The sequence below is a fragment of the Spermophilus citellus genome, assembly GCF_964194105.1.
Source record: "Spermophilus citellus genome assembly, chromosome: 1".
In the NCBI taxonomy this organism is placed as follows: Eukaryota; Metazoa; Chordata; class Mammalia; order Rodentia; family Sciuridae; genus Spermophilus; species Spermophilus citellus.
This window is the reverse complement of record NC_138182.1, coordinates 162167789-162189000: the sequence shown is the minus strand read 5'-3', so window position 1 is coordinate 162189000 and position 21212 is coordinate 162167789. Positions and strand designations below refer to the sequence as shown.

The following is a 21212-nucleotide window of genomic DNA, read 5'->3' as shown; positions in this document are numbered from 1 at the left end:
ATGAAACCAGATAAAAATGAAGCCCCCTTTGCTTTAATTCTTACAAAACAAAAAACCTGACATTAAGCTATCAATTATTTTTCTATTGTTCTATGTCCCTCTCCCTGCCTTATAAAGAAAGTAACGTCCATAGGGCAAGTCCACTCTATTCTTTGTCTTCAGCCCTCTTCTGACTATAAAACCAATCTCTTCTGCTCAGCTTACTGGAATACTTCCGATGTTTTATAGAAGTAAGAGTTGCCCAATTCTAGACAAGACCTTTAAAATCTGTTGCCACCTTATCTTTTGACAGAGGAGCATTCTGTTTACATATGACTGTAAATGCAATTAACAACTAAATCATGTGGTAAACTGTGAAACTGTGATTACTTTATTTCTTGCACAATCTCCTACTTGCCCCATGATTAAAAATTGTCATTGTTGCCTTTGCTTTTATTTTCTCTATAAAGTACCTGTCACTAATTCAACATTCTACTAGTTTTCCCAACTTTTCCCTCAAGATGTCAATTCAGATCCATGTTTAACCTTAAAGACTGCCCTTAAATATTGTGATGTGTTCCAATTAATGACATTTACCTTCTACTTCTGGTACATATCTGTCATACTGTCCTTTCATTACCCAGTGCAACTGCTGCACATCCTGGCTTGCCCCTCTTCACTAACTATGCTTATCTTTGAGAACAGGACACCTAGAGGTAAGAAGCTCCTTCCTTGATTATCAGCAGAAATAGTCCAGGTCCACTATGGCCACCTAAATGACTGCTTATAGGTTCCTTTTTTGGCTTTAGCACACAGATCAGAAAAAGGTCTCTTTGGGGGATCTCCTTCTTGAGAAGGGCCAATAGATCTGATAGTTTACACTTTCGCTAGCATCCACTGTGGGAAGCCATTCTGACACGTGATTGGGTGACTCCCATTAAGGGCCTGAGGCTCTTTGGCTGTGTCGAAGCTTTCCTGACCCTTTCCTGATGAGAGAGCCCATCCGTGTGGGGGTGTGCCTGACCACTGACCCCTTGGACCCAATCACTGACCCTGACCTTGGAGTGCAGCCCCCCCTCAACCTTCATTGGATGGAATTCTCCCCTGAATCTCTTGTTCCCCAATAAAGGGCTACTTCCAGGCGTGTTCTCTCTCTCTCTCTCTCTCTCTCTCTCTCTCTCTCTCTCTCTCTCTCTCTCTCCTGCTAGCCCTGAGTAATCCTTGCTGCCCTGCTGGGCGGTTAGAGGAGGGAACCAGAGAGGGGAGCCGTCTCGGACCTAGCAATAGAAATAAGGTAACTGAGTCTGTGTGTTTTATTTCGATCTCATCTAGCTAACTTTATGCCTAGAACCTCATTAATGAAACCATTGCACAGGCCACATGGTAGAATTGGCACCCACGAGGGGAGATTGAGTGGGAGCGCACTATAAAGATAAGGAAAAAAAAAAGATAAGGAAAAAATAAAGATAAAGGAAGAGGTGACAATTTGAGTCACAAAAGTACCTGGAGTTATTGAAGGAAAGAGACGTTAAATTAATTAAAATGGGAAATTCAACTTCTACGGATAAGGAAATGTATCTGACTATTTTAGACAGTATAATTAATCAGAAAGGAAAACAGATAAAGAAAACTCAGTTATTACAATTTTTAAAAATTGTAGGTGAATATTGTCCTTGGTTTTGTGACCAAGAGTCTCCAAATTTACTTACTTGGGAGAAATTAGGAAGAAAGTTACAGAGAGTCTGTCTTTCTAATGAACTACCTGGAAGCATAGAAAATATTCAGAAAACTTGGACAGCTCTAGAAGTTTGTCTTTTTGAATATATGGGCCAGAGTTCGAGGCCCCCTGAGGACCTTTTAAAAGGCATTCAAAGAGCTGTTAAGTCTATTCAAATGGAAAATCAGCCTGTAGCTAAGTTAATTCCCTTTCCCTTAAGCATTTAAAAACAAAGGCACTAGGGGCCAAGCTAAAGGTTAGAAATGTGAACTTAAACTCGCAGCCCCATGCGGAGGATTTAGATGGCGCCCGCCTTCTCGCCGCCATCATTTCCTCCTAGCGGGAGCCGAGCAACAATACGGGGAATTTCAGGGAAGGTCGCACAGCATGATGTCACTGGCGCCGACCAGGACAGCCCAGGATTTTTACCGGGACAGAGATCGCAGACAGTTTTCTTAGGACCTTCAAAGACAGTTGAATTAAATCCTGAAACGGGGCCAGAACAAATCCCTACTGGGATTTTCGGGCCGCTTCCTGATAATAGTGTAGGTTTAATTTTGGGACGTAATAATTTAAAGGGAGCCATTGAGGTAATACCCGGTGTGATAGATTCAAAATTTAAAGGACAATTATATGTTACTGTAAAATCCAATTATGCCCTAAGGCTCACCCCAAAGGATACTTTTGCTCAATTAATATTACTGCCTTGTGTCTCAGAAAGGCACCTGCCGGTAGATTCAGTTTCTAAACCGCCGGACAGAGTATACTGGTCACAATTAGTACGGCAAGAACGCCCTTTATTAAAACTTAGAATTAATAATAATAGACACAGGGGCTGATATCTCGGTATTGTCTAGTAGGTTTTGGCCTAGGAACTGGCCTTTACATGTAGCACCAGCTAACCTAGAGGGAATAGGACAGGTTTCACAGCCTGCTCAAAGTGCCAACTATCTCCGTTGGGAAGATTCCAATGGGAACAGTGGAGTGTTTAAGCCTTATGTATTAGAGTCTTTACCAGCTAACCTATGGGGAAGAGATATTTTAGCCAAAATGGGATTGTTATTAGTTATTCCAAATTCTATAAGGTCAGTTGAGGAAGTTAATCAGAGGTATTTTCCTGGAGATGATAAGGAGACCCTTCAGGAAGAGTATCTGTTTACAAGCCAGTCTCCACGACAAAGATTAGTAAATGTTCCAAACCAAAATTTTTACTAGGGGCCCTGAGTACTTCCCCGATCCCTAAGACAGCTGAAAAAATCACGTGGCTCATAGAGGAGCCTATATGGATTTCTCAGTGGCCTATCTCAAGGGAAAAGCTTAAAATAATTCATAGATTAGTTGAGGAACAACTTCAGGCTGGTATTAAACCAAAGCTTAGTCCTTGGAACACACCTATTTTTGTTATTAAGAAAAAGTCAGGAAATTGGAGATTACTACAGGATTTAAGGGCGATAAATCATGCAATTCAGCCTATGGGATCATTACAGCCAGGACTTCCCTCCCCTACAGCCATTCCTTTAGATTATAGCTTGATGGTAATAGATTTAAAAGACTGCTTTTTCTCTATAAGGTTACATCCTGAAGATTGTGAAAGATTTGCTTTCACTGTCCCAGCAATTAATTTTAAGGAACCTGTTAAAAGATATTGCTGGAAGGTACTTCCTCAGGGAATGCGTAATAATCCTACACTGTGTCAAAAATATGTTGACCAGGCGATAGATCCCATAAGAAATAGCTTTCCTGATACATACATTATTCATTTTATAGATGATATATTATTGGCTCATGCTAATCCACAGGTACTTTCAGAAATTTTTACTCAGTTAGAGACTTCACTTACAGCAATGGGTTTATGTATAGCTCCTCAAAAAATTCAAAAAGTGTCTCCTTTTCAATATCTAGGTCAGATAATTCAAGGACGTACAGTCCGTCCTCAAAATCTTCAGATAAGAGTTAAGGAGTTACGTACCCTTAATGATTTTCAAAAACTATTAGGAGATATTAATTGGCTGAGGCCATCCTTAAAACTAACTACTTCTGAGTTAAGTCCTTTATTTCAGATATTACAAGGAAATCCTTCTCCAACCTCTCCACGTCAGCTAACCTTGGAAGCTAAAACAGCCTTAAGAAAAGCTGAAATTGCAATTAAAAATGCACAGCTTACTAGAATAGATCCTAAAGAAATAGTGTATTTATTAATATTTCCAACAGAGCATACCCCAACAGGAGCCATATGGCAAAGATTAGGAGTTATTGAGTGGATTTATTTATCCCACTCCCCTCAAAAAACATTAATTCCTTTTCATGATTCTATAGCTCAATTAGTAATTAAAGGTAGAACTAGGATTTTACGATTAATTGGATCTGAGCCTGATATCATAATTATTCCATTTTCTGTTCAACAGACTAATTGGCTTTTTCAAACTTCTAGCTCATGGCAGATAGCTTTTGCTGATTTTCCTGGACAGATAGATAGCCATTATCCTCGTGATAAGATTGTACAATTTGCATCATTAACGTCACTTATTTTTCCAAAAATTGTACGAGCTTATCCAATAGAGGAAGCTTTATAGGTGTTCACGGATGGTTCCAACTCCGGTAAGGCAGGTTTTTTCAGCTGTGTTCACACAGAGGTAATACAAACTTCTTATATTTCTGCCCAAAGAGCAGAGCTTCAAGCTCTGATTTGTGCCTTAGATTACTTTTCAAATGAGCCTATTAATATCTATTCTGACAGCTTATATGCAGTCGGAGTTACCAAAAATATTGAAACCTCAGTTATTAGGTATACTTCATCCCAGGAGTTATTTGAATTATTTCATAATTTACAAAAGACAGTGCTAATGCGAAAGTACCCATGTTTCATAGGACACATATGTGCCCATACTAATCTTCCTAGACCTCTAGTTTCAGGTAATGACAAAATTGATAAATTAGTAGCTTTTTGTCAACAGATGTCTTCGTATGACTGTGCACTAGCTTCCCATTCCTTGCATCATCAAAATGCTTCTAGCTTACGTAAAAAAATTAATATTACCAGAGAACAAGCTCGTCAGATTGTAAGCCAATGCCCTAAGTGTGTTATTCACACTCCATCTCTGCCATCAGGGGTAAATCCCCGTGGATTAAAACCAAATCAAATATGGCAAATGGATGTAACTCATATTCCTCAATTTGGTAAACAATGTTATGTGCATGTCATAGTGGACACTTATTCTAGATTTATTTTTGCCACAGCACGTACTAATGAAAATACTCAACATGTAATTTCTCATTGCTTAGCAGCTTTTTCCGTTTTAGGGTGCCCTATGCAGATTAAAACAGATAATGCTCCAGCTTATGTAAGCTCTTCTTTTCAACAATTTTGCCAAGAGTTTAAAATTAATCATAAAACAGGAATTCCTTATAACCCCCAAGGTCAAGCCATTGTGGAATGAGCTCATTTATCTATTAAGCTTCAATTACAAAAATTAAAAGGGGGGAATAGGATTGTCACTCCCCAAAATAGCCTTAATCATGCCTTGTTTGTTTTAAATTTTTTAAACTGTGACACAGAAGGTCACACAGCTGCTGAGAGACAAATGTCTCCCTCAGTAACAGGCCCCTTAGGCAGAGTTCTGTGGAAAGATTTACAGACTGGTCAGTGGAAGGGTCCGGACCCGGTGATAATGCGGGGAAAAGGCCATGTTTGTATCTTCCCAGAAGGCTCTTTCCGTCCTATTTGGGTGCCTGAACGTGCTATCAGACATGGAGGAGATAGAACCCAAATTCAAGCGACTGAGGATCGACCCGGAGGAGCCACTACCCAGAAGGAGGAGATATCGGAAAAAGATGAAGAAAGACCAGACTGAACCAGCCGAAAAGCTGATTTCGTGGAAAGACGTGAAGAAGCTAACAACCCAGGCTTCCCAAATACTTCGACGCCTAGGAAAGAGCAGGACCCCAGTCTTGATGGTAACAACAGTAATTGCCCTACTGGGCTGTCAGGTAAAGGGGAATCAAGTAGACACTTATTGGACATATTTCCCAGATCCACCCCTGGTACACCCAGCTGTGTGGACTGGAGAATCTATTCCAGTATTTACTAATGACTCATTCATGATGGGAGGATTTACAGATACTCATATTACTCCCAATCATGTCACTAGATTTAATTATTCTGGCTACAGTGCCCAATTACCTTTGTGTTGGTCACATGATAAACATGCTGGCTGTCTGAAAGTATCATTCAAAGAAAAGACAGCGATTGGTAAACCTAGACTGACAAAAAATTCTATTTATGGGGACTTAAAACCTAATACTAGATCAGTAATTAAGATGGGACTTTCCCATAACAAGCCAGTCATTTCTGCAAAACCTTCACCGATACCCCACTGTCCAAATAGTTCTATAATTGAAATCGGCACCTTTCCTAAATGGATGGATTGTGTAAATGCCTTTCCTGTACAACATAAGGTGTCTAAAGCTAGTGGGTATATTTTAGACTGGTCTCCAAAAATTGATAAGAGACAATTACGAAAAAATTCTGCTATGACACCTGCAGGATTTGTTAGTAATATTTAGACTTATAGTGAAGGAGTTGTTCAAAAAGATATTTGGCATTTAATTGCTGCCTCAGAATATTTACCTTTTACAGATAAACCTTTACCAAAATTTGTCGGCAAGAACTGTAAAGAGGGATCTTGCTATGGCTTACGAGCTCGTGTCCAATCTCCTTATGTTTTAATTATTGGAAATGTAAAAGTTAAATGGATAGATGACAGATATGTTGTTACTTGTAATAAGTGCAACCTAACCAATTGTATTACTAGGTATAATGGAGGAAAAGGAGTGCCGATATTTCATCAGCCCTCTTTCGTTTTATTACCTGCTAATATTTCAGAGCCATGGTATGCTGATGCTGGTTTACAAGTCTTGCAGCAAATTCATGCCCAGCTAACAAGACCTAAACGTGCTATTGGAGTCATAATTGTTGGTGTTTTAGCGCTGGTCTCTTTTATTGCCTCAACTGTCTCTGCATCTCTGACAATGTCTCAGAATATTCAGCATGCAAAATTTCTTAATAATTTAGCTCAAAATACTTCCAAGGCTCTGCGTAATCAAGTAAATATTGATGAGAGGATTGAAGCTAAATTAAACACCTTAGAGGCGACTGTTATAGGTAATGAACTTTCAGCCTTAAAATTTAAAGAAAGGCTTAAATGCCATGCTAATTACAAGTATGTATGTGTTACAGCTGCCAAGTACAATGCTTCTCTCTGGGATTGGGAGAAGGTTAAAAACCATTTATTAGGTATTTGGCAAAATAGTAATAATAGCTTGGATATTCTGGAACTTCATCACCATATCCAAGACATTCAAAATAATAGAGCTGATTTTTCAGATCCTTCTTCTTTGGCTAACCAAATGTTGAAGGAGTTAAATGGATTCAACCCTGGAAATATTCTTAAACACTCCGCTTGGTACATTATTGGATTATTCTCCTTGCTGTTAATTCTCTTTTGTGTTGTAATCATAGGATGGCAAGTCTTCTAATCAAGGATCCAGAAACTCCAGAGAGTGAACCGCTGCCTCTTTGTTAAGAAAAAAAAGGGGCGATATGTGGGAAGCCATTCTGACACGTGATTGGGTGACTCCCGTTAAGGGCCTGAGGCGCTTTGGCTGTGTCGAAGCTTTCCTGACCCTTTCCTGATGAGAGAGCCCATCCATGTGGGGGTGTGCCTGACCACTGACCCCTTGGACCCAATCACTGACCCTGACCTTGGAGTGCAGCCCCCCCTCAACCTTCATTGGATGGAATTCTCCCCTGAATCTCTTGTTCCCCAATAAAGGGCTACCCCCAGGCGTGTTCTCTCTCTCTCTCTCTCTCTCTCTCTCTCTCTCTCTCTCTCTCTCCTGCTAGCCCTGAGTAATCCTTGCTGCCCTGCTGGGCGGTTAGAGGAGGGAACCAGAGAGGGGAGCCGTCTCAGACCTAGCAATAGAAATAAGGTAACTGAGTCTGTGTGTTTTATTTCGATCTCATCTAGCTAACTGTATGCCTAGAACCTCATTAATGAAACCATTGCGCAGGCTGTGTGGTAGAATCCACCAGTTCCCTATTTCTTCATCCTGTAGTAGATATCCTTGTCTTCCTCCTCTTCAATTAACCTTGTTTTCACACTCCCATACATTCTGAAAGAAGAATGCAGGGAAGATAAGTATTGAGACACTGCACTACTGAAAATATCTTTATCCTCACACTGATCCTTTCCCCCACTCAGTCTGGATGCTTCTAAAGATCTTCCTTCTGTCCTGGTGTTCTAAAATCTTCCAGTGTCTCTCTCTCTCTCTCTCTGCACTTTTTTTAAATCCACTCCACTGTACAGCCACTCAATGGACTATTCATTTGCAAATTCATACCTGAAAGACCTCATGGACCAATTCTCTAATGATTGTTTCTTCTCATACTCCCTGTCTCTGATCTTTGCCCCTCTACTTTCTGGGAAACTTCTTTATCTTGCAAGTCATTTACTGTGGATTTCCCCCCTCCCCCCCGCTCTCACATTTTTAGTTTCCAAAAGTTTATTTTAATTGTTAAGGTATAATTTTATAGAGTATGGGGCTTTAATTTCATGGTTATAGAAAACTACCACTCTCAGGGGATCAATGTAGTTTTAAGTTTTCTTCGATTTGCATAATCTGATTCTTCCCAATAACTTTTCTGTTAGTTTTAAGCCACTCTTTTCTCAAGAAGTGTATTTCAGATACTCATATCTGGGACACACAACAGAGCTATTTAGGAAGATTGTCAAATTATGAGGCACAACTGAAGAAATACAGGCTAAGCTGTTTAACTGGAAATCCCACTAGTGTCACTATCTTTAGGCCTCCTCTGAAGTTAGATTGCCTGGAGAAGACTCTTCCCTATTTTGGAGATGAACAGGAAAAGAGAGCCATGAATTTTCAGCATTGAAGATATATAAATTCATTTATCTAATCTTTCAGTATTCTCTTATACTGGAACAGACTTGACACTACTACAACAGTTTCTCATACAGATATTTCAAATCTGCTAAGTCACTGTGATACTATGAGATTATATATTTGGTCTTAGCCCCCTTTCCTGGTATGTAACTCCTAAATTTCTTAGAAAACAACAGTGTTAAAAGTCCTCTTATGCTAATGAGTTTAATCATGGCTGTGAGTTCCTGGATAGCTTCAGGATGGTGATTGGCATGGAAGAACCAAGCCTGTGATTGGAAGGCTCAAACTTTCAGTCCCGACCCCAAGTGAGGGAGGGGAGGCCTGAAGGTACTGTCACTCACCAAAGGTCAATTATATAATCAATCATGCCTAAGTAATGAAACTGCCACAAAAATCTAGGAGTATTGGGGGCAGGGGGTGGTGGGGGGGGGCGGGGTTGAAAAGCTGAACACATGGAAGTTCCTGGAGAGTGACAGAGAGGGCATGGGAGCTTGGAGCCACTTCCCACACAACCTCTCCTCATACATCTCTTCATCTGTATCCTTTGTAACACAAGGAGTGGGTCGAGGGAACCATTAATTTGTAGCCCATCCAGCGATAGTTCCAGAAGTCTGGACTCTCACTGATCTTGTGAGACTGAGCTCTCAACCTGTGGAATCTGACAATACCTTCAAATATATAATGTTTGAACTGGATTGAATTAGGACAACCAGGTACCGTCCACTGAAGAACTGCTTGCTTGTTTAGTGTATGGGGAAAACACACACACAATGGTCACAGAGGTGCTGTGTTTACAGACTATAGGGAAAAGTTTATCCTCGCCCCCATCCTCACAATCAAGTATCTCCTTCTGTTCTATAATTTCCAAATTTTGTTGGCTCACCACTTCACCCATTCTTTCCTTTCTTTTGTTCATGCATTTATTTTTTTTTTTAATAAAACGTCTTCAGTGAAGATGTTTACATTCATCTTTAACTAGAAATCCCATTTCAAACAAATTGCTAGGACATTAGGCACACAATACAACATTATAAGAGAATGCCTAAGTAAGGAAAAAAAGCCCACCTTATCCTACCCCAACACAGGGAAGCCTCAAGTGAAGGAAGTAAGCTGGTGGATGGGAATAAGGAATAGGTCTAAAATCAAATGAAACTGTATAGTCTGTTTATGTAACTCAAGAACGTCCACTAGGTTTTCACTCCTTTACCAGTCAGGGGTTTCCTGTACAAGAATAAGAAAAGGAGAATAATAACTAAGGGTTCTTCTATTAATTCAAGCAGATAGCTTTGGGTGTTGGATCCTAAGCAAAGCTTCCACAGACTGCTTTCTGAACGGCCCTAAGTTTATGAGCAAAGTCCCTATCACTCACATAAAGAAAAAAACTATCAATAATAAGCCCCTCTACTATCCCATCCCAAATACAAAAAAGGCAACCAAGAATCACTCAACATCTAAAGAAAACCTGGAAAAAAAATTAAACTTAAAAAAAAAAAAAAGACCCTGAAGAAAAAAATTCAGGAATTAGAAAATAAAGAAAAAAGGTCAAAGGAAGAATTAATTAAAGCCCTCAAAGAGAGTCAAAGAGCCCTTTGGAGCAAATGTATTTTTCACTTAAAACACACACACATACACCCCCACTGAATACGAGCCCTTAGAAATTAACAATATCATTACTAAAATATACTCAACAAAAGCCTTGTAAGACAGTGTTGAGAATATTTCTTTAAGCCTGACTACTAGAAGTATTAAAAGACCTTAAAACACCTAGAAACTCCATCCAGTATCTGGAAGGGTCCTTAGTCATACAAGGACTTAAAAAGTTTACTCCCCCTTAACTTATCCCTTCAAAAGAAATTAATATATGCACCAGGAAACCAAGAATAAAAATCTAGAAAGAATAAAACATGAGATTCAAGAAAGAATAAATACAACCTGAGAGTTGTGAAACTGAATTCAACTAAGTTGTTTGGGCAGTCTAAGGAGCTTCTAATCCAGATTGGACTGGGAAAGTGGAGATTTCCAAGAAAGCAGTGTATAGGAAAAAAGAATTCTGTAGAATAGTAAGACTGAGGGTTTAACAAGAAGCAGATGAGAAGTGGGGAGGCTAGAAAACTATGGAAATGTTGGGGAAAAGGGTAGATGTGTAAGAAAAGCAGTCTAAATATGAAACGAAAAAAAAATTTTTTAACAGAACACCAATCTTAAAAATAAAAAGAAATTAAGAGGTCAGGAAAGTGTGTGTTGCTCAAAAACACATCTAAAAAGTTAAATTATTATGACCTTATGACCAATTAGTAGACTTTAAGAAAAAAAAAAAGAATCCATTTGAACACTCTCTCCTTCAAGACACTTTCAAAGACTCTATTGGCCACATGGGAACAAAATCTTAACCACTATAGACCTGCCTTTACTGTTAAGAACAGGTACCTGGTTATACTGTATAACAAATGCTACTAATATTGTTCTGCTTTTACATTCAACAATAGTAAAAAAGTAAAATAGACTTTGGAAGGTTATAATATGGAATAGAAATACCAATCTTAATTCGCAAGTTCATTTGGACAGAATTTGGAGAAATGATTAAGAAATGTAAAAGAGAGAGTATTAATTGCCTCACCTGATCAAACAGAGACTCAAGAGATTTTCTATGTTCAACAGAAATATAATTTTAAGTATATAAGAGTGTCAAAGGTAAACAACAGAATAGCTTAAAATTGTAATAAAAATACAATATGCTGGAGATAGGATGAGGTCAATAGTGGATGTGGTAAACTAAACCCTCACCTAATATCCACCAAGGTAAACTAAAACCTTATGTTAATATCCAAAATTAATATAACAAAAAACTGGCATAAGTATATTTTAAAATATTGATGTATCCACCAGAAGCATTCAACACAAAAGTAAAAGTCAATGCTTCTAGAAAGAACAGAAATAGAAAGGGGTAGGATAAGAAACTGTTGCTTTTCATTTATAAATCCAACTGTACTGATTTTTAAAAACCATACACATGATTACATCTTTTTCATAGCTGAAAGCTTACATCATTAAGTTTGTAAGAAAAAGAAAATTTTGATACATGAAAATTACACATATTTAATGCTTTCATTTTGCAAATACTGTTGATCTGTTTTAAAGATTTAAAAGTGTATGCATATGTACATATATGTATATAACATTAGGGGAAATAATATGCCTTCCACAATTTATTATAGAAAAGCTATCTCTCAAGATGTTATCATCAATTTTCCTATAGAAACAGTAGTATGAGGATTGCAATTAGCTAAAAGAAAAGTTTCAGAATTCAACACTAAAATGGCTAACTAATTAACCTATGCTATCTCCAAAATAATGGCAACATTAGTTTCCCTTTTAACAGAAGGCTGGCCTTGCTGTCTAATTTTAAAGGGGCTTTTAAAAAAAATTCCAGCCAGGCAAGGTGGCACATGCCTATAATCCCAGTAGCTTGGGAAGCTGAGGCAGAAGAATCTTAAGTTCAAAGTCAGCTTCAGCAACTTAACAAGGCCCTCAGCAACTTAGTGAAACCCTGTCTCAAAATAAAAGATAAATAAAAACGGGCTAAGAATGTGGTTCAATGGTTAAGTAAGCACCATTGGGTTCATCAGCTGGTACAAAAAATAAAAATAATAATTCAAGACTTTTTTTCAAAAGGAAACAACTTATCAAACTCCAGTTTTCATTTTTAAAACATGCTTTTCAATTCTTTATAAGCAGCTTTAATTCTAGTTTATGTGGTATTAAAAACTATTTGACTTGTTTTTTGTATTTGACTTTAAAATGTCAAAAATCATGGTGTATCAAAGGCAAGTATCAATCATAAAATGCTGATTTATTTTACCTTTATATATACTTATGCATTTAATTACTAAAAAGTATTACACTCAATGGTATGATATGTATGTCTTCCACCATACAAACACACTCCTTCAGTTTACTATTTAGTAATTGCTTCAGGAATCTGTAATGGCTGCACAGTATTCCAGTAAATGAAAGGTTGCAATTAAGGTATCTGAAAGATAACATTCCATATCTTATGTTGTAAGCAGACTAATGGTTACATGATCACATTTTGAAATTTTAAGTTTCCTCTACTTTTTTTTAACATTAAAATCAACTTCCAAATTTCACATTTCTCCAAAATTTATTAATATGTGGCAATGGCTACAGTAGGCAAGATTCACAGGAGAATGTCATCAAAATAAATAAATAAATTGCAAAAAAAAAAAAAAAACACTCTGATGCTAAGGAATAGAATGGGGTTTGAATTTATAATTCAGGAGGTATCTAAGAACTGGGCATGGTCCATCCCAGCGACTCTAAAAGCTAACGAAGGAGGATTGCAAGTTCAAAGCCAGCCTCAGCAACTTAGGCCAAAAGCAACTTAGTAAGAGCTGCGGTTATGGCTCTGTGGTAGAGCGCTTGCCTAGCATGTGTGAGGCACTAGGTTTGATCCTCTGCACCATATACAAATAAGTAAACAAAATAAAGCCATATATATAAATATATTTATATATTTATTTATATTTATATATATGGCAACTTAGTAAGATTGTCTCAAAATAAAAAATAAAAAGGACTGAGGATGTGGCTCATGGTTAAATACACCAAGTTTAATTCTCGATTCCAAAAAGAAAACAAACAAAAAAAAGCACAGAAAAATTTTAAATTCTAAGTGTAAATTTATTTTAAAACCACAATCAAAAGTTTGAATTATTAACATAAAAACATCTTCAAATTCATCCACAAAGGTATAAATACTAACTTTCAAAAGCATTTCAAAAAGCATTACTTTTAAAACCTGAAATATTAAGAAATGGCCATTTGGTTTTGTCACTAGTTTGTAGACTAGTTAGCCCTAATTTTTTGTTAATATATTACATTTTTATTTATATATCCAAACAGTAATTGTTTTTAAAAAAACTTTTTTTAATTAAAACCATTCCAAAGAGTTGTATAAGAAAATAGCTTAAATACATTCACTGGAAAATCAACTATCTGTATTTAACACTTGAGGGATATTTAACCTTCTATTTACAAAACACATTTATTCTGTGAACAGGTTCCATACATAGAATCATAGTGACCTATCACTTCTTTAAATGATTTAATCCCACGTAATGGCCATATTAACCCCAATACTGGTAGGAAGACTAGTTTAGATGCCTAACTAAATCAACTTTTACCTCTAATAACCCACATACAATTAACTGCTCACCTTTCCAAATACTCTTCCCTAATTTTTTTCTATCTGTAAAATGAACATCCTTTAAAAAAATCTTGGTAACATGAAGAAAATGAAGATCACAATCCTATTATCTCACTTTTGATTCATGATCTTCTGGGCACTTCTCCTCATAGAAATAAATGTACCAAATTCTCTTACCAAATTTGGGATCATAGAAAGCATTAGTTGCAAATTAGTTTACTTACTCTTCATGTATACTTTTGTGAAGTGCAAAATGTTGAACTTGGTACGGGGAAAAAAGCACAGGTACTATTGGAAAAAGAAAAGGCACAGGTTTCAAATCTTGATTTTCTGAATTAAGATGAATGTGACCGTGTTTAAATTACCAAGTCTCTGCATGTTTGGAAAAAAAAATGGAAATTACTGCACCTATCAAAAAAGGGTTATTTCGAGAATTAAATAAAATGATAAATGTGAAGGGAGCAACCAATACCTAGCACAGAAGAAACTCCACAAACTCTTTCCTTGGCATTTAAAAAAAAAATTAGCGTGAATGCGACACCACTGAGTCTGACCTTTAAACACAAGTACAATAATTAAAAGTACATAAGTGTTTATCAGAGCTTTTACTCACTTGTAATCCGAATGACTTCACAATCCACATCTCTGGACGACAACTCGCTTAACTACCATAAAATTTTACTTCGAAGAAGTATTTTAAGTACATTTTACACGTGTTTGGTTATCCGAAACCACAGCTGACAAGAAAGAATGCACAAAATTTCTCCTGGGAAAGTGTACGTACCCCGAGTTAAAACCCTGCGAATGAGAATTTCCTTTCAAGTAAGATAATTAAGGGATGAAAAGAAAAGCAGCTCTCGACTTTTCCCCCTCTCCCTCTCGAAGATTTTTAAGTCCTGGGAAAGAGAGAATAATAAATTTTTTTTAGGAATGTATAGAGAATGCCACGGACATAGACGAATATGCAGAAGAAAGGTTTTTAAGTTTCAAAACTGCTCCTTGCCATGGGTCCAGGTACCAGAGACCCTACGACCCAATACACTGGGGGCTTCCTACAGATTCAGAAAATGAGACGGAGGGAGGAGAAACGGTGTGTGAAAGTCAGCAACCAAAAGAGAGAGACAGAAATGGGCCGAAAATATGCTAAAGAAAACTCTGGTTCTGGACAAGCGGCTTCAACTGCGAGAAAGCGAAACCCCTGCGGATACTAAGAAAACCAGACACTGCGTGCTCAGCGCGGGAGGATGCGGGCCGTGAGAAACAGGGAGGCTGCGGCAGAAACGGAGAGGAGGCGGTGGCGGGGAAGAGTCGGCGGTGGAGAGCTGACGGCGGCGGGAGAGGAAAGCGAGGACCTGCAAGCGGGCGCGCGGAGGACGCCCGGGGGTTGGCGACCCTGAGAAGAAACCCGCAGCAGCGCAGTACCTGCAGAGATCGTCCAGGACACTGCCAGGAATCTCCACCCGTTTGGTCTCCATGATGAGGACCCACAGCAGGAGCAGTGCATCCCGGCTCCGCGCGGCCGGGGACCGAGGGTACAGAAAAGAGGCTCCGGCTAGCCGGAGAGCTGGCTGCGGTGGCGGCAGCGGCTGCAGCTCCGACGAAAGCCAAGGGGGAAGGGGCGGGACCCGTTCACTTCCGTCCCGCTTCCTCAGCCCAGGACCCCGAGGCTGGGCCGAGGCGCGGGGCGGAGCCCCGATAGTCACGCCCCTGCCCTGCTTAAAAGGCCCAATGGGAAGCTAAAGGATTGGGAGTCTGAGAACGCTAAGCCAATGAGACGTCTGTTTATTGGTCCGTCATCTCCAATCCTTTTTCATGCTGCTCAGTTCCTGCTCAGAAAACCAACTTCCCGCCGCCTTCGACGGAGCGCCAGGACGGGTAGGCGCATGCGTATCAGGCCTCTTTTGCGCTTGGAAGTTTAGAAAGCTAGGGTCTTCCATGCCCACATCGAGACCAACATCCGGGACTTCGGCGTGGTCTCATTGACTTTTCCGTGACTCGTTCACCACGCGAGGCGAACCCCGAGAATCCGATAAGTACTAACATGTATTCAAGTATTCACTAAGTAGCCTGCGCACTCACTCACCACCGCCCCCCCATTCCTCCAGGCACTGGTTGTGCCTTTTACTATAATTTTATTTTTGTTTTGGGGGGTACTGGGGATTGAAACTGGGGGCGCTTAACCACCTAACCACCTCTCCACCTCTCCAGGGTCTGGCAAAACTGTTTAGAGCCTCACTAAATTACTGAGGCTAGCCTTAAACTTGGGCAATCCTCCTGCCTCAGCCACCAGAGCCACTGGAATTAGTGGCGTGCACCGTGCCCAAAAAGAGTATGCCATTTTTAATGTGCTTCACCTCTCTTTTATCCTCAGACACCTGGTCCCAAATATGAAGAAAAGGACTTTATCCCACTACTTGACACCCAGTGAGATCTCAGGAAACACTGAACCTGAACATGGGCTTTGCATTCTACCCATTACACACACCACTGTAATTGGCTTGTCCTCATTCATTTCTCATCTTGGTGGAGTCCAAATTCATTCGTGATCTTTGGAGAAACTGGATCCATCTGTTCTTATATCAGACTCACAGCTCCCACCAACCCCCACCACACACACCGGCTCTATCAGGAGTTTAGTCTGTTCTACCATTTAATCTCTCATGTTTTCTCCTAATTTCGGTCAAATTCATTATATCTAGGTTTGCATAATTTCTTCACACTCCTGTGAGAGCAGCGTACCAGTGCCTCCGCTCACATTCCTGTGTAACTGCCTAAATTGTGTGTGTTTTATTGAGATGAACTGCTTACTGTGTTTTCAGCTTCCTTTCACCCTCTCATCAGCTGCTGATGTGTGAAATCTCTTATATCCCATAGCGATATAAAAGTCTGGTACCAGGGCTGGGGTTGTGGCTCAGTGGTAGAGCGCTTGGCTTGCATGTGTGAGGCACTGGGTTTGCTTCTTAGCACTGCATATAAATAAAGGTCCGTTGACAAATAAAATATATTAAAAAAAAAAAAAAAGACTGGCACCATCTATCTTACTCTCCAGTTTTCCAACTTTGTCTTTTTGCTCTTTCTTGGAGAATACCTCGAGTTTATCGTTTGGACATCTACAGAGTTTTTTTGTTTTTAACTCTTAAGAAGAGTTCTATTTTAATCTTCAAATGTCCCTTTCTTGTGTTATTTTATTCTTGCTTCATGTACATATTTATTTATCATATCCTTCAGAGAATATTAATATATTTTTTAAGTTTTCCTCTCCCTACTATTCATTTCAGTCGCTTTTTGCTATTAAATTGATCTCCTATCTTATTAGTTGTCTGTGGTCCTTCACTATTCACTCACACTTAATAGTCCTTAAAAACATGGAGTCAAGTGCTATAAAAACGGATGGGAAGCTCTCAACATGAGGTTAGGGCTTGTTTTTTGAGAGCTTTGCTGTAGGATAATCTGTCTGGGATGTTAGTTGGACACAGATGATATAAGTATCTGTACCGTCATTCTTTCTGGCTGGTCAAATTCCCTAAAAAGAAAATGAATCCACACTCAGCCTGAAGTAGTCTAGGAGTTGAGTAGGGAGCACAAACTGGAGTATTCCTATTTATTCGTTATTCCCATGGGACAATTCAAGTCTTAGTTTGGATTTTCTAAAAGGCAGACTGTGAGAAAGGACCTGAGTTAAAGTAGTCAGTGATGGAGGTGATCTTAGGAAACACTGGTAGCAGAGCAAGGGATTGAGTCAAGGAGGAGAAGAAATCCACTATGGGTTTATTATCAAGAAAGTTAGCATCATGGAAAACTGGAGCTTACTCCCACTAAAAAACTCTGAAAGCCAGTGTAAAGCATATAACCTCAGAGTTATTCCACTCAAAGGGTTAAGGAGATGGGAATTTATATGAAAACACTTATCAGTCATTTTATCACTGGAGAAGAGGTGTCCCCTCTACAAGGTCTGAGGAGTTCCTGGAAAGAAAGGGGAATTCAACTCAAGAAGGGCAGGGTTCTTGGCATAATTAATGAAAAGGAATTGCGTAGGCACCAGTTAAAGACATAGAGTAGGAAAGTACACAATAGATTCGGAGGAGAATGAGGGCACTCTCAAGAGACACCCTTGGGTATGAAACAAGGAATATGCCTTTAAGGGGGAATTTAGGTCATTTTGAGAGTGAGAGACACATTTTGGGGGTTCCTGTTTGTTGAAGGTGAGGAGGGTATAGAAAGGTATGTAGAAGTGATAACAGTTGAATGATCCCAAGACAAGTTCTAGTGGTTTGGTCAATTTCCAGATCCTCAGGCTCATGTGGTCTTCATTATCAGATCAATAGATAGCACTGGAAAGTAAATTATAGATGCTTATTTGCTTAATTACTGGGGGTGTAGGGCAGGCCCAAGATCACTACAGTTAGGTTCCCTTGCCAAAGCTTCCAGAGGGCTATGTTTTTAGTATATAGCCAAGATCATGAAAACCCTGATTCAGTGTATGTACTCAAGGTCATAAACATTTTGTTTGTGAGCATGTACTCACTTATGCAACCTGTTGGCAATGTGCCTTCTTTGGCCTATACATAAAACAGTCCTATGAAAATGACTTGGGGAGCTAAGGGCTTGGGGCTGCTGTCACCTTCAAATAAAGTATGTCTACTATCCCAACTGTGACTGGCATCTTCCTTCACCTACTAAGATCCCAAAACTCTTTCCCAGGGTCTGAGCCTCAACCTGACTGGGTTAATTCACGATTTACCAGTAGATTTACATATTTTTCAGAAGTTTGGGAGTAACAGAAAAACCATAGGCTTAGGGAACTCCTGCTAAGAGGCCCCACCTCTTACAAGTTTCACCACCACCAAAAAAACACCAAGCTGGGCACCTAAACATTAACATATTGAGTTTTGGGGGGTCATTCCAGATCCAAACACTAGATATATAGAATGGTATGCAGAAATATCATGGCCAGAACAGTGACATATGCCTGTAATCCCAACTACTCAGGAGACTGAGGCAAAAGGATCACAAGTTCAAGGCCAACCTGAATAACTTAGCAAGACTCAGTCAGAGCTTGGGCTGCTTACAGGTACTGGTGCCTCTCAGCTATCACTGCTGCACCCGCCTCCTGGGCCTCTGCCAGGCACTCGGGGTGGGGGATGGCAGGATCAAGACAAATCAGTTGGAGTTCCTGTGTTCCCAGAGGGCTTGATGCCAGGGGGTACTGGGCTCAGCACTGCCTCTGGAGATCAGGCCCCAAACAGCCCTGTGGCCTCCTCCACATGGCTTTGAAGGTGATCCAAACCGGTCCCTTATCTGTACATAATGACTGGGTGGTCTGGCAAGTGTGGCAGCTGCCTCTCTGGGCTGAGCATGGCCTGTCCCTTCTGGCTCCTGTAAATATTGGATCAGTGAATGAATAAAACTGCTATGAAATGAAAAAATAAATAAAATAGATAAAGGGTTGGGTATGTAGCTCAGTGGAGAGTGCTTGCCTAGCATGACCAAAGCCCTGGCTTCAATCCTCAGCTCTGAGAAAGAAGAAAAGGAAGAAGAAATATCTAGCTAAATAAAAACATGTCATGTATAAATGTGTTGTTTATATAAAATGACTGAAACTCTAAATAAGCCCCTTTTCTTTGCCCTCCCCTTCCTGCTCTTCCTGTCGTGCCTAACTTCCATGCACTGATATGTCTGTCATAATGGGAGGGAGCAGTTTAAAGGGGGAGAATGGAGTTGTCAGATTCAAATAGGAAAGCTCTAAGCTGATGGTAACCAACCTTCTTTTGCATGAAGAACAAATCCAGAAAAACAAAATTATTTCAGGAGGTTTTTTTTTTAATGTCAATTTTAAAAATCAGAAATACAAACTCTACAACAGTTTTTTAAAATTCTTGTATAAGTTTCTTATCACTGATTGACTAAAATTTCAAAAACTAAATTACTAAGACAAATTATATCTCAATCTCTGAATAAATTTTCTTGTTGAGTAAGCATCCTGGATACTGGTTTTTCTTTTCTTCTCTGATCTAGTTAGCTTTTTAACTGGGAAAAGGAGTTTGTCTTACACATCTCATATTCTTAATGAGTTTTTATCAAAAACAACAAACAAATCAACCAAAGGAAGTACTTTGCAATCACTGTTAAAACAATCAGCTAAGTTTGCTCCATTACTCTCCAAAGCTGATGCAATTCTCTCCAGACAGAGACCCCACCTACGGTTGCCCTCAAAACTGGTTAACTAGTCCCAGAATATACCAGAATCCAACACCAAAATCTGTTTCAGCTACTACCAGCAGAGGGTGTTCGTGCCTTTTCTCCATTTTTAAATTGACAGAGTGCTGACTTTGGTTTTTAGTACAAAAGCAGAACTTTAAAACAGACCTTTACCACACATGGGACTCCACTTATAAGGCATTAGGGAAATTACATTATTTTCTGGTTAAGGGATTCAGATTTCTGAGGAAACCCCCACACAATGAAAGATCCCCTTAGAATTAGTCATCTTTTATCTATTCTCTAGTTATCACAGCACTGCCAAATGGCAGGACAATCTCACTCTCTATATTAGTTTTCTATGCTATTATAACCAATTACCACAGACTGGGTACCTTAAACAATACAATTTATTATCACACAGTTACTGAACACATCTCACTAGGCTAAAATCAATGTGTCAGCAGGGTTGTGCTCCCCGCTGCAGGTTCCAAGGGAGAGTTGATTTCCTTAACAGTTTTTCAGAAGCCACCTGCATTCCTTGCTTCGTGTTTCTCTCATTCCTTCTTTCAAGTTAACAATGGTAGTTGATTCCTTCTTGGTAGGTAGTAGTTAGCAATGAGCAGTAAAATGTGAACCAATAGCACAATGGTCACAGGGTTTCTTTGAAATGGCCTTTAGTAACACTCAAGTAACTAGTGAACAACAAATGTACTGACTCAGAATAAACAGGAGGAAACAAAGGGAGTCAATTAGGAAATATGTCAAGAAAGGAAGACAGAAGGTGGAACATGCCTGTAATACCAGAGACTTGGTGTAAGCAAAAATAACCAACATGGTTTCCGCACCACTATGAAAACACAAATAACCAGGATGGAAGCGGACCTCAAAAAGCTTCCTTTATTCTGCATCAGAGTCAATCAATCAGGGACCAGAGGTACTCATTTTCTGGTAGAAAAATGGTCCCCAGTTACAGAAGGAGTTTGAGTTTTATAGTTTACAATGAGGGTAGTTTAATTATTGGAGACTGAAGCAGGAATTGTCCTTTGAGCAGTTAAGGAAAATGTTGTAAAAAGCTGAAACTCATTGTCTCTGGGAAAAAATCAGAACTCTTCTTCCTTTGGGACC

At 39.3% G+C, this 21212-nt stretch overlaps 1 protein-coding gene across 3 annotated transcripts in view; it reads right to left on the bottom strand.

Annotated features, from left to right (window-relative positions):
* DCP2 (decapping mRNA 2) overlaps positions 1-15577 on the bottom strand; it is a 51504-nt gene extending 35927 nt beyond the window's left edge. For all 3 annotated transcript variants that reach the window (XR_014020602.1, XM_081281794.1, XM_081281795.1), the window contains exon 1: positions 15309-15577. Coding sequence is in view for 2 of the 3 variants with exons in the window: in XM_081281794.1 (XP_081137920.1) it covers positions 15309-15361 (53 nt within the window). In the remaining variant the exon portion in view is untranslated. The remainder of the gene's footprint in view (positions 1-15308) is intronic.
* Between the last annotated feature and the right edge of the window lie 5635 nt (positions 15578-21212).